General features: G+C 43.0%; 1 protein-coding gene across 1 annotated transcript; it reads left to right on the forward strand.

The window, feature by feature from the left end:
- The first annotated feature begins 8,648 nt into the window (after window positions 1-8,648).
- On the forward strand, window positions 8,649-12,798 carry LOC109782216 (vacuolar-sorting receptor 1). The gene is made up of 12 exons (XM_020340826.4): window positions 8,649-9,237; window positions 9,709-10,398; window positions 10,481-10,569; window positions 10,656-10,725; window positions 10,819-10,902; window positions 11,018-11,094; window positions 11,200-11,281; window positions 11,509-11,591; window positions 11,686-11,743; window positions 11,999-12,127; window positions 12,343-12,449; window positions 12,543-12,798. Exons 1-12 carry the CDS (start codon window positions 8,916-8,918, stop codon window positions 12,639-12,641), a joined length of 1,890 nt encoding a protein of 629 aa, XP_020196415.1. The 5' UTR covers window positions 8,649-8,915; the 3' UTR covers window positions 12,642-12,798.
- Window positions 12,799-13,789: the final 991 nt, after the last annotated feature.

Genomic DNA, 13,789 nt, shown 5'->3' on the forward strand with positions numbered 1-13,789 from the left:
TCCTATTATTATTATAAGATTGATTTCCATAGGAATTACCATAATTATTAGAGGAATCACTAGGAAAAGGCCTAGGATTAAAATTACCTCTATAAGCATTGTTGTTGAAATTATTTCAAGAGATAAAATTCACATCTATGGCAGAGAGTGGCGTTTTGGCACATGGGAGCGCGCGCTCCTAGTTTTTTAAATGTGTTTTAAACATATTTTAAAATGTCAAAAATTCCAAACAAAAATTTAGCACGTACATCACAATATTGTAGATGCTCACAAAGTCGTTTCGTGAAAAACCGACAAATTATGTGCCGCATGTGAAAAAGACAAAAATCCGGTGTTAAAAAATGTTTTTCACAAGACATCCTTTTGTCTTTTTCACAAGCCATAAAAATGTCGGTTTTCTCCGAAACTTGACGTGCACACATATAAGTCGAGATGTATGCGCCAAATTTTTGTTTGAAATTTTTTCACACTTTAAAAAATATTTTTCGCGTGCAGGAGCGCACGCTCCCGGGAGCATCGACAGATTTCCGTCTATGGCATCACTATTTTGCTCAATAAAAGTAGACAAAGGCATATCATTAAAATCAATAGGAGTACTTTTAGTAGCAACCAATTTCATAAGAGCATCAGTTTTTCACTCAAAGAAGAAATTTATTCAACCGAATTAACTTTTTTACTAGTAGGAGCTCTTTCGGTATGCCATTGTGAATAATTTTCCATGATATTATCAAGCAATTTGGTGGTTTCACCCAAAGTAATTTCCATAAAAGTACCACCCGCGGCGGAATCTAAAAGATTACGAGAAACAAAATTCAATCCCGCATAAAAAAATTTGTATGATCATCCAAAGATTTAACCCATGAATTGGGCAATTCCTTAGCATCATTTTCATCCTTTCCCAAGATTGTGCAACATGCTCATGTTCAAGTTGCTTGAAATTCATGATTTGGGTTCTAAGGGAAATAATTTTTGCAGGAGGAAAATACTTAGTGATAAAAGCATCTTTGCACTTATTCCAAGAATCGATACTATTGCGAGGCAAAGAAGAGAACCAAATTTTTGCAGAATCACGCAAAGAAAACGGAAATAATTTCATCTTCACCACATCATTGTCCACATCTTTTTTCTTTTGCATATCGCATAATTCCACGAAGGTATTAAGATGGGACGCGACATCCTCATTAGGAGTACCAGAAAATTGATCTTTCATAACAAGATTCAACAAAGCAGTATTAATATCACAAGACTCTGCACTAGTGGCGGGAGGAGCAATCAGAGTGCCGATAAAATCATTGTTGTTGGTATTTGAGAAATCATATAACTTGGTGTTCTCTTGAGTCATGATGACCACACAACAAGATTGCACTCAAAAACAGATCCGGCAAGAAAACGGCAAACGGGAAAAGAGATGTGAATAAAACAGCAAATTTTTGTGAAGTGGGGGAGAGGAAAACGAGAGGCAAATGGCAAATAATGTAAATTACGAGGAGATTTGATTTGTGATTAGGAACCTGGTATATGTTGAAGATCCTCCCCAGCAACGGCGCCAGAAATTCCTTTTGATGTCGCTTGAAGCTACGTCAGTATTTCCCCAAAGAGGAAGGGATGATGCAGCACAGTGGCGGTAGGTATTTCCCCCAAATATGAAACTAAGGTTATCGAACCAGTAGGAGAACCAAGCAACACAACGTAAACAACCCCTGCACACAGATAACAAATCCTCGCAACCTGACGTGTTAAAGGGGTTGTCAATCCCTTCCGGGGTACGGCGCCTCGAGATAGGCAAACGAACGTGAGATAAATTTGTAGTAGCTTGAAAGATAGATCACAAATAAAATAAATAGAAATAAAACGCAGCAAGGTATTTTTGTATTTTTGGTTTAATAGATCTGAAAATAAATGCAAGAGAAACGTATATCACAAAGGCAAATATATAAGAAAGAAGACCCGGGGTCCGTAGGTTTCACTAGTGGCTTCTCTCGAGAAAAATAGCAAACGGTGGGTAAACAAATTACTGTTGGGCAATTGATAGAACTTCGAATAATCATGACGATATCCAGGCAATGATCATTATATAGGCATCACGTCCAAGATTAGTAGACTGACTCCTGCCTGCATCTAGTACTATTACTCCACACATCGACCGCTATCCAGCATGCATCTAGTGTGTTAAGTTCATGGAGAAACGGAGTAATGCAATAAGAACGATGACATGATGTAGACAAGATCTATCTATGTAGAGATAGACCCCATTGTTTTATCCTTTGTAGCAACGATACATACGTGTCGGTTCCCCTTCTGTCACTGGGATCAAGCACCGTAAGATCGAACCCACTACAAAGCACCTCTTCCCATTGCAAGATAAATAGATCAAGTTGGCCAAACAAAACCCAAATATCGGAGAAGAAATACGAGGCTATAAGCAATCAAAGAAACTCAAATAACTTTCATCGATATAAAAAGATATAACTGATCATAAACTCAAAGTTCATCAGATCCCAACAAATACACTGCAAAAAGAGTTACATCATATGGATCTCCAAGAGACCATTGTATTGAGAATTCAGCGAGAGAGAGAAAGCCATCTAGCTACTAACTACGGACCCCAAGGTCTACAAAGAACTACTCACGCATCATCGGAGATGCACCAATGGAGGTGGTGAACCCCATCTGAGATGGTGTCTAGATTGGATCTGGTGGTTCTGGACTCTGCGGCAGCTGGATGAATATTTTGTCGACTGCCTTAGGGTTTCTGGAATATTGGGGTATTTATAGAGCAAAGAGGCGGTCCGGGGGGCACCCGAGGTGGGCATAACCCACCAGGGCACACCCGGGCCTCCTGGCGCGCCCTGGTGGGTTGTGCCCCCTCGGGGCACCCCCCAGGCGCAGCCAGGGCCCATTGTTTTCCTTCTGGCCCATAAAAATTCTCCGCAAAGTTTCGTGGCATTTGGACTCTGTCTGGTATTGATTTCCTACGATGTAAAAAACATGCAGAAAACAGCAACTGGCACTTGGCACTATGTCAATAGGTTAGTACCAAAAAATGATATAAAATGACTATAAAATTATTATAAAACATCCAAGATTGATAATGTAACAGCATGGAACAATAAAAAATTATAGATTCGTTGGAGACGTATCAACCACGCGCTTCGACACTCATCGGACCGCATCCATTAGTATGTATTATTTCCAATAAGTCACTAGCCCGCTCCATTGTTCCAAAAAACGGGGTTTTAGTCATCTTTCCCATAAGGCATGGTTCACATGTTTCAAATGATTCATAATCAAGTGATTCCAAAAGTCCATCAACACGGTGTTTCTTCATGCGCTTTACACCAATATGACCTAAGCGGTAGTGCCACAAATATGTGGCACTATCATCATTAACTTTGCATCTTTTGGCATCAATATTATAAATATGTGTATCACTACGATCGAGATTAAACAAGAATAAACCATTCACAAGGGGTGCATGACCATAAAAGATATTATCCATATAAATAGAACAACCATTATTCTCTGACTTAAATGAATAACCGTCTTGCAATAAACAAGATCCAAATATAATGTTCATGCTTAACACATGCACCAAATAACAATTATTTAGGTTTAAAACTAATCCCGAAGGTAAATGTAGAGGGAGCGTGCCGACGGTGATCACATCAACCTTGGAACCATTTTCGACGCGCATCATCACCTCGTCCTTAGCTAGTCTTCACTTATTCTGCAACTCATGTTTCGAGTTACAAATATTAGCAACTGAACCAGTATCAAATACCCAGGCGCTACTACGAGCACTAGTAAGGAACACATCAATAACATGTATATCACATATACCTTTGTTGACGTTGCCAGCCTTCTTATCTGCCAAGTACTTGGGGCAGTTCCGTTTTCAGTGACCATTCCCCTTGCAATAGAAGCACTCAGTCTCAGGTTTGGGTCCAGCCTTGGGTTTCTTCACGGGAGCGACAACTAGCCTACCATTCTTCTTGAAATTGGTGGTCTTGTTGACCATCAACACTTGATGCTCTTTCTTGATTTCTACCTCCGCGGCCTTAAGCACCGCGAAGAGCTCAGGGATTGTTTTCACCATCCCTTGCATATTATAGTTCATCACGAAGCTCTTGTAGCTTGGTGGCAGTGACTGAAGAACCCTATCAATCGCGACTTCATCTGGAAGATTAACTCCCAACTGATTCAAGCGGTTGAAGTACCCAGACATTTTGAGTACGTGCTCACTAACGGAGATGTTCTCTTCCATCTTGCAGCTAAAGAACTTGTCGGAAGCATCATACCTCTCAACCCGGGCGTGAGCCTGAAATACCAATTTCAGCTCCTGGAACACCTCATATGCTCCGTGGCGCTCAAAACGTCTTTGGAGCCCCGGTTCTAAGCCGTAAAGCATGGTGCGCTGAACTATCGAGTAGTCATCAGAACATGCCTGCCAGACGTTCACAACATCCACAGACGACGCTGGAGAGGGTGGCGCACCAAGTGGTGCATCAAGGACATAAGCCTTTTGTGCAGCAGTGAGGATAATCCTCAAATTACGGACCCAGTCCGCATAGTTGCTTCCATCATCTTTCAACTTAGCTTTCTCTAGGAATGCATTAAAATTTAGGGGAGCTACAATGCGAGCCATTGATCTACAACATAAAATTTGCAAAGACTTTAGATTATGTTAAAGATAATAGGTTCAGTTAATCAAATGACTAATGAACTCCCACTTAAAACAACATCCCTCAAGTTGTCTAAGTGATTACATGATCCATATCAACCAACCCATGTCCGATCATCACATGAGATGGGGTGGTCATCAACGGTTAACATCTACATGTTGATCATATCTACTATATGACCCATGTTCGACCTTTCGGTCCTCCGTGTCCCGAGGCCATGTCTGTACACGCTAGGCTCGTCAAGTTTAACCCAAGTATTCTGTATGTGTAAAACTGGCTTACACCCGTTCTATGTGAACGTAGAGTCTATCACACCCGATCATCACGAGGTGCTTCGAAATGACGACTTTCGCAACGGTGCATACTTTAGGGAGAACACTGTTATCTTAAAATTTAGTGAAGGGATCACTTATAATGCTACCGTCGTCCTAAGCAAAATAAGAGGCATAAAAGATAAACATCACATGCAATCAAAATATGTGACATGATATGGCCATAATCATGTTGTGCTTTTGATCTCCATCTCCAAAGCACCGACATGATCTCCATCGTCACCGGCATGACACCATGATCTCCATCATCGTGCCGTCACGTGGTTGTCTCGCCAACTATTGCTCCTACAACTATTGCTAGCGCATAGCGATAAAGTAAAGCAATTACATGGCGTTATTTGTTGACACGCAGGTCATACAATAAATTAAAGACAACCCTATGGCTCCTGTCGGTTGTTGTACTCATCGACATGCAAGTCGTGAACCTATTACAAAACATGATCATCTCATACATCAACATATATCACATCATGTTTTGGCCATACCACATCACAACATGCCCTGCAAAAACAAGTTAGACGTCATCTACTTTGTTGTTGAAATTTTTACATGGCTGCTAGGGAAACTATAAAAATTGTTCTTATCAACGCAAAACCACAATGGTGATATACAAGTTGCCTTTTAACCTTCTACATGGGCCGCCCTCGTCAAATCAGATTCAACTAAAGTGGGAGAGACAGACACCCGCAAAGCCACTTTTATGCAATACAAGTTGCATGTCAAACCGTGGAACCGGTCTCATGTGCGTGGACATGTAAGGTTGGTCCGAGCCGCTTCATCCCACAATACCACCGAATCCAAATAAGTCAAGGGAAGTAAGCAATCTGAACATCAATGCCCACAACAACTTCGTGTTCTACTCGTGTTATACATCTACGCATCGACCTAGCTCTGATACCACTGATGGGGAACGTTGCATGAAAATCAATTTTTTCCTATGAAACGTCCAAGATCTAATCTAGGAGATGCAAAGCAACAAGAGGTGAGTGTGTCTACATACCCTTGTAGACCGAAAGCGGAAGCGTATATAACGCGGTTGATGTAGTCGTACTCTTCACGATCCAATCATGATCCAATCCGATCTAGCGCTGAACGGACGACACCTCCGCATTCAGCAGACATGCGGCTCGATGATGTCCCCTCCTTCTTGATCCATCAAGAAAGAGAGGAGAAGTAGATGGGATCTCAACCAGCACGACGGCGTGGTGGAGATGGTTGTGGTGCAATCCCGGCAGGGCTTCGCCTAACGCTGTCGGAACCAATCTAAAGAGAAAACCGAGTAGCGAGAGAGGTAGGGCTGCAGCCGGGGCATGGGAATTTGTGTGTTCAACCCCTCCCTCTCCCCCACTATATTTAGGAGGCAAGGGGGAGGGCTGGGTCGCAGCCCTAGCCCCTCCTCCAAGGAGGGGCATGGGCCTAGGGAGGTCTCCTCCCTCCCCAAGGCACCTAGGGGGGTGCCTTCCCCCCTTAGGCCCCTCCCAATGCTCCACCTTGTACAGGTGCTAAAGTTGCCAACTAAGCAAAAAATCTGATGTGCATACTAGTTAAGAAGAGAGAGTAGTATGGTGACCCCAGGAAGAAACGGTGCTAGGCACGTGTACCTAGGTGAAAGCACAGTTCTGAGTCTACAACTAATTAAGTGCATGAAGCTTAGCACCCAAAAGCTTAGCACCTTTGCGTTGAGGACTTGTGTTGCTAAGGCATTAATATCTTAGCACATCATCTAAGCACCTTTGCATTGGAGGAGGTCTTAGGACTCTTCCCTCTCTCCTCCTCCTTGGCGCATGGGCCTCTTGGGGCTGGTGCCCTTGGCCCATGTAGGCTAGGACGCCCTCCCTACAGCCCATGTGGCCCCCGGGGGCAGGTGGACTCCCATACCCCTTTCGGCACTCCCGCTACAATACCGATAATGCCCGAAACTTTTCCAGCGACCAAAACATGACTTCCTATATATAAATATTTACCTTCGGACCATTCCGGAGATCGTAGTAACGTCCGAGATCTCATCCGGGACTCCGAATAACATTCGGTCACCAACATACGTATCCCAATACTACTCTAGCGTCACCGAACGTTAAGCGTGCGGACCCTACGGGTTCGAGAATCATGTAGACATGACCGAGACACCTCTCCTGTCAATAACCAATAGCGGGACCTGGATGCCCATATTGGTTCCCACATATTGCACGAAGATCTTTTATCGGTTGAACCACGATGTCGAGGATTCGTGTAATCCCGTATGCAATTCCCTTTGTCCAGCGATATGTTACTTGCCTGAGATTCAATCGTCGGTATCTCCATACCTAGTTCAATCTCGATGTTGGCAATTCTCTTTATTCGTTCTGTAGTACCAGATCCTGTGACTAACTCATTAGCCACATTGCTTGCAAGCTCTTTACGATGTTGTATTACCGAGAGGGCCCAGAGATATCTCTCCGTTACACGGAGCTACAAATCCCGGTCTCGATCCATGCAACCCAACAAACACCTTCAAAGATACCTGTAGAGCACCTTTATGATGACCCAATTACGAAGAGATGTTTGATAGCACACAAGGCATTCCTCCGGTATCCGGAGTAGCATGATCTCATGGTCGAAGGAACATATACTTGACATGAAGAAAGCTATAGCAAATAACTAAACGATCTGATGCTAAGCTTACGGTTGGGTCTATCCATCACATCATTCTCCTAATGATGTGATCCCGTTATCAAATGACACCTCATGTCCATGGTTAGGAAACCATAACCATCTTTGATCAACGAGCTAGTCTGGTAGAGGCTTACTAGGGACTCTGGGTAGTTTATGTATTCACACATGTATTTAAGTTTCCGGTCAATACAATTCTAGCATGAATAATAGACATTTATCATGAACGGGAAATATGATAATAACCATTTTATTATTGTCTCTAGGGCATATTTCCAGCAGCCAACTCAAGCACAAGATCTTCTTTTGGCTTCTGCTTATGAACATGCTAAACACTAGAGCGATGCTCCTCAGAAAATCTTTCTTCATTGATGATTACGCTTGGCCAATGTGTAATGACTTCACCTTGGAAACAAGGATCATATTTTTTTTCATTGCATGTTTGCACAACTTTGCTGGCAATACATTTGTCCATAATGGAGCCCAATTCATTTGAATGTGCAAGCACATGTGGCTAGATTACGCTACATGTTGAAGGTGCCTTTTTCGATGGACATCATCATCCATTTGACTTGGGCCATATGGAACACACAAAATGACTTCATCTTCAACGATGTTTGTCCAAGTCTTTATGCATGCAGGCGCAGACTCAAAGAAAAACTGAAGCTGCTCACTCATAGAGTCAAGAGGAGGTCGTTTGCTTCCCTGCCTCAGTGGGTGGACACTTTCAGATAACAAGTTTGCTTGTTATCCTTCTTTTGTATAGTGGACCTCAATACTGGCTACGGCCAGTATTCATGTTGTTGTTGTAAAAAAAATTTGTTGCTCCTGTATTTTTTTTTCTGTTTTGCTTTTTATTGGACATCTGGACCTTGTATTAGTTTTTAAAAAATCAATAAAAATACGCAGAAGAGTCCTGCTATTTCTAAAAAACAAAAAACAAAGAAGAAGTGTTCAACTCTACGACGCTTTGAGTAAAGAAAACAAACAAAGTAAAAGAGGTTTCACCAGCATGGCCTCTCCGTAGTCCGTATCCTTCTCCCTTCCCGCAACCATCTTCTCCCTCAAAATCTCCCCAACTCCCAACTCCTCCGCCCATCCAAATACCATAAACACACTCCAACTCCTTCCTCCGCGGCCTAAAGTCCCAGTCTTTCTGCTAAATCCCGCTTATCCCCCCGTCTTTCCTCGCCTGTACAGCCCCCGGAACCAAGATCGATCCTTCCTCGAGGTTCAGTCGCCGGATTGGAGCATGAGGCTCCGATCCGCGCCGCCGGCGATGCCGCGGCTGCTGCTGGTGCTGGCCGTGCTCCTGTGCGGCTTCTGCTGCTGCTGCGAGGGGAGATTCGTCGTGGAGAAGAACAGCCTCAAGGTCACGGCGCCGGATTCTCTTAAGGGCAGCTACGAGTGCGCCATTGGCAACTTCGGCGTGCCGCAGTACGGGGGCACCATGGTCGGCGTCGTCGCCTACCCTAAGTCCAACCGGAAGGCCTGCAAGAGCTTTGACGACTTCGACATCTCCTACAAGGCCAAGCCCGGGTCCTTGCCCACCTTCTTGCTAGTCGACCGAGGAGGTGAGCAAATTACTGTAGATAATTGTTTTCTTTCCCTTTGCCTGCACGGATATAATTGGCCCTAGAAGTGAGATAAGAATCTTTTGTTAATTCGTCGAGTCTTTTCTGTGCGTTGAAAGTTAGATCTTGGCATGTGATGATAGTGATTGAGCTGAATGTTAGTTGACCGGATTTCCTGGCGAAATCCGTGTCTCACAGTCTGGGTCATTCTTATAATCCGAAAAGCCTTTACCGTGAAGGCCTCCTGGGATTTCTTTAGTACCCGTGTCACTGTCTTGGTGTTTGACCTCTCGATGATGTTCCGCTGATTTTGTTTCGGCTGATTCTTGTTTAATATTCTTATTTGTCTGCTTGGTCATGTTGCATTCTACTCAGTCAATTATAATATGCTCAATCGTGTTGGGTTCTACTCGGTTAATTAAAATACTTATGCCGTGAATTACATTACATGGTTTTTCCTGTTCTATATAGATTGCTTCTTCACAAAGAAGGCATGGAATGCTCAGAACGCAGGAGTGGCGGCTATTCTTGTTGCCGATGACAAGGATGAGCCTCTAATTACAATGGATACGCCTGAAGAGAGCGGAAGGGCTGATTATTTAGAGAACATCACCATACCATCAGCGCTGATAACAAAAAGCTTCGGGGACAGACTCAGGAAAGCAGTCGATGGCGGTCACATGGTTAATGTGAATTTAGATTGGAGGGAGTCCCTGCCTCACCCTGATGAGCGTGTTGAATACGAGTTCTGGACCAACAGTAACGATGAATGTGGTCCCAAATGCGACAGCCAGATTGATTTCGTTAAGAGCTTTAAAGGGCCAGCACAGATACTTGAGAAAAAGGGGTACACACAGTTCACTCCTCATTACATTACCTGGTATTGCCCGGAGGCCTTCACACTAAGCAAGCAGTGCAAGTCCCAGTGTATCAACCATGGGAGGTACTGCGCACCTGACCCAGAACAGGATTTCAGCAAAGGATATGATGGGAAAGATGTGGTGGTTCAAAATTTGCGACAAGTCTGTGTTTATAAAGTTGCGAAGGAGAATAAGAAGCCTTGGTTATGGTGGGACTACGTGACCGATTTTGCAATCCGCTGCCCAATGAAGGAGAAGAAGTATACCAAGGAATGTGCTGATGGAGTTATCAAGTCACTTGGTATGTTGGTCTTTGCATCGCCTCTTTATATCTTTTAAAGTGTGGTGTGGATAATTGTATTGAACGTGTTTATGATTTTCAGGACTTGATCACAAAGCAATAGATAAGTGTATTGGTGATCCAAATGCTGATGAAGAAAATCATGTGCTGAAAGCTGAACAGGATGCTCAGGTTAGTACTTGGTACTTTTGTGTGATTTATCTCTTCTGTTAATCCCACTTGTGATCATGTTGTATCATTTTGGGCGTCTTACATAGATTGGCAAAGGCGCTCGTGGCGATGTCACTATATTACCAACACTGGTCATCAATAATAGACAATACAGAGGTGTGTGCTCTGTCAAACCACCAAAGCAATTCTCTATAGCTACCAGCAAGTTACGTGGTTCCGGTTGTGCTTATCCTAACATTTGTTTTGCAGGGAAACTTGACAAAGGGGCAGTTCTTAAAGCACTTTGTGCAGGTTTCCAAGAAACTACTGAGCCTGCCGTTTGCTTGAGTGAAGGTTAGTGCATTGATTTCCATGCCCTTTTCCTCGGTGCTGCTTTGTGAGTATGGCAAGCATAACCTGTCTCGTATCCTTCTCTCAAGCATCGTCAATTCTTGTTATCAAATTGTAGATATACAAACAAACGAGTGCTTGGAGAACAATGGTGGCTGTTGGCATGATAAGGCTGCTAACATATCTGCATGCAAGGTACTTCTGGTGGTCTTATCTTCTGTGCTAAATTCTAGTTAATGGGATAACACTTTTCTCTTTTTAGCATATGCATATGATGTTACTTGTGTGTTGTATATGTAGGATACTTTCCGTGGTAGAGTTTGCGAATGCCCGGTTGTGAAAGGGGTAAAATTTGTTGGTGATGGCTACACTCACTGTGAAGGTACCTATACCAGGAAATTGGGATAATATTTTCTTTGTTTTTTTTTTCAGTATTGAAATGTTGTCATGGACCGTACCCTGCCTCAGATAGCTGATTAGTTTTTACCACTCTAACCCTTATTACTGAAGATAGTAAGTAGCGACTGGGCTGTGCACAACACATTTCTTTTCCAGGACATGCAAGTTTAGTCTCATTGAATATTCTTATACCTGCCCTTGTTATTTTAGCTTCAGGATCTGGTCGCTGTGAGATTAACAATGGTGGATGTTGGAAAGAGACCAGGAATGGCCGGACACACTCTGCCTGCACTGTAAGTAATCAGTTTGGATTTTTTGCTAACCTTAGTGCTGCCACATGTGTTATCTGAAATCTAAAGGCGTATATCTGGTGTTCATAACCTGCAGGATGGTGGCTGTAAATGTCCAGATGGGTTCAAAGGTGATGGTGTTCACAAATGTGAAGGTGAGACTCAGTCCCTGAACTCCATTATGCTATCACAACTGCTTATTTGCCCTGCAGATTTGTACCTTCCCGTGCACAGATATGAATAGGAACCTACTCCGTAGTTTTAAAAAATAACAAAAATATTTTGTGTTTGAGTGAACAAATATGAATATCCACCTAGAATTCTGCGACAGTCAAAGCGTACTGAACGTTGTTGGTCATATTATTGGCAACTCCTTCGTAGCCGTGCTGATGTGAAATATTTTGTGCTAGATGTTGATGAGTGCAAGGAAAGGACTGCATGCCAGTGCAAGGAATGCAAATGCAATAACACGTGGGGAAGCTACGAGTGTGGGTGCGGTGGTGGCTTTCTGTACATGAAGGAGCATGATACGTGCATAAGTATGTGCATATCTACTATAACAATCTTACTATTGCCCCAGCAGTTGTGCCTATATACTTGAGCCAAGCTAACATGTGATATTTGGAGGCCATAAGATCCCCCAAATTGCAAGGCTAGCTATAATAATCTATATGATGCTCGCTCATTTTATTTGTGATTGTTTCTTCAATAGATTAGCTGTCAAAAGCTTACTAAGTCAACACATTTTATTCAGGCAAAGATGCAGGAGCACGGGTAGGCTGGAATTTCCTATGGTTTCTATTGTTTGGCCTGGCAGCAGTAGGAATCGCAGGATACGCAGTGTACAAGTACAGGATCCGGGTAAGATACCTGTACAGATTGACTGTTTAGACATGGATAACTCTAGGCTGTCGTCTAAACCGTTTCTGTGATGCTTTTTTTTTCTACGCACAGAGCTACATGGATTCAGAGATCCGCGCTATCATGGCGCAGTACATGCCCCTGGACAACCAAGGAGAGATCCCCAACCATTCTCACCATATTGAGATGTGAAGAGCAGCAGCACAGTCGGTATGTTTTAGCTTATTGGAAGGATGATTAGAGGAAGAGAAGAACACTTGTCTTGCATATGTTGTGTGTATCGTACTCGGTCAGACCATCCTGTAAATTCGTTGGTAGATCAAACTGGAAGAGAAACACTTGCCTTGAATGGTGTGATCAGCTCTTTCTTTTCTGTTTTTTAATCGGAGGAGAGATGGCAAACTCATGTCATGTGTGCTTCTTTTTCCTAGGTTCTCCTTTTTAACCCATGATGATGATTATCCTAAGTTAGAGATTTGTTAAACTGGATGTAGATTAGTAGTACTTCCAGGTGTCTTGTGTTGGTAAAAGAGAACGAAGATAAGAGTACAGTGGTAGCTTAACATCCATTAGCTCTAAAAAGCAGCTATAATAATAATTGCAGACCAGTACTTGACATTAGAAAGGGTGTCTGGATCATGTTAGGTTGTTGTAGAGGCCACGTCCGACTTTGCTTGCAGGGAGAGAGCGGACGTTCCAACAAATTTCGGAATGGAATGCGTCCCAGCGACCTGTCCCCGTGCTCGCTAACCCTCTAGACCTTACGCTGTGTCCGCTTTCTTGTACGGAAAAAAGAAAAAGGCAATTGTGGATGCAGAAAGATGCTAGCAAGTAGTAGTACGCAGTAAAAAGAGGAGCAAACAACAGCCCCCTCAAAGCTTATCTCAAAAGGAAGAGAGCGTGGCTACCAAGTCTTAGTCAAGCGACATAACATTTACTCCCTTATAGTGCTGAAAATGTTATTAGTACTTCCTCCGTCCCAAAATTTTTGTCTTAGACTTGATACATCCGTATCTAGACAAATTTAAGACGAGAATTTTAGGACAGAGGGAGTATTAGAGAAGGACAGAGGGAGTAAAAAAGAATAAAAAACAACATTTTTTTTGCACAAATCTCCGCATAAGATCTTATGACTAAGTTGAATGAGATTTAGCAATCTCAAAAGAAAAAAAAGCTCTCTTTCTGGGAGGTTAACATAACAGGAGCATTTACCCGAAAATAACAGGACCATTTGCGTGAACGATTGTTGACCACGAGATGCACCTACCTCCCCCTCCCTCCCTAAACCCTCCGCTGTTTGTTTGGACGCTTACTTCAGAGTGGTAGTTGTATCTCACAGT

This window comes from Aegilops tauschii, chromosome 5 (assembly GCF_002575655.3).
Source record: "Aegilops tauschii subsp. strangulata cultivar AL8/78 chromosome 5, Aet v6.0, whole genome shotgun sequence".
Lineage (NCBI taxonomy): Eukaryota > Viridiplantae > Streptophyta > Magnoliopsida > Poales > Poaceae > Aegilops > Aegilops tauschii.

Bases quoted from the DNA above. Each gene is read 5' to 3' on its own strand.
- LOC109782216 (XM_020340826.4), top strand. From the start codon at position 8,916: ATGAGGCTCCGATCCGCGCCGCCGGCGATGCCGCGGCTGCTGCTGGTG. The intron at 12,128-12,342 runs GTATGTGCATAT...CATTTTATTCAG, and splicing joins GGAGCATGATACGTGCATAA to GCAAAGATGCAGGAGCACGG. The intron at 12,450-12,542 runs GTAAGATACCTG...TTCTACGCACAG, and splicing joins TGTACAAGTACAGGATCCGG to AGCTACATGGATTCAGAGAT.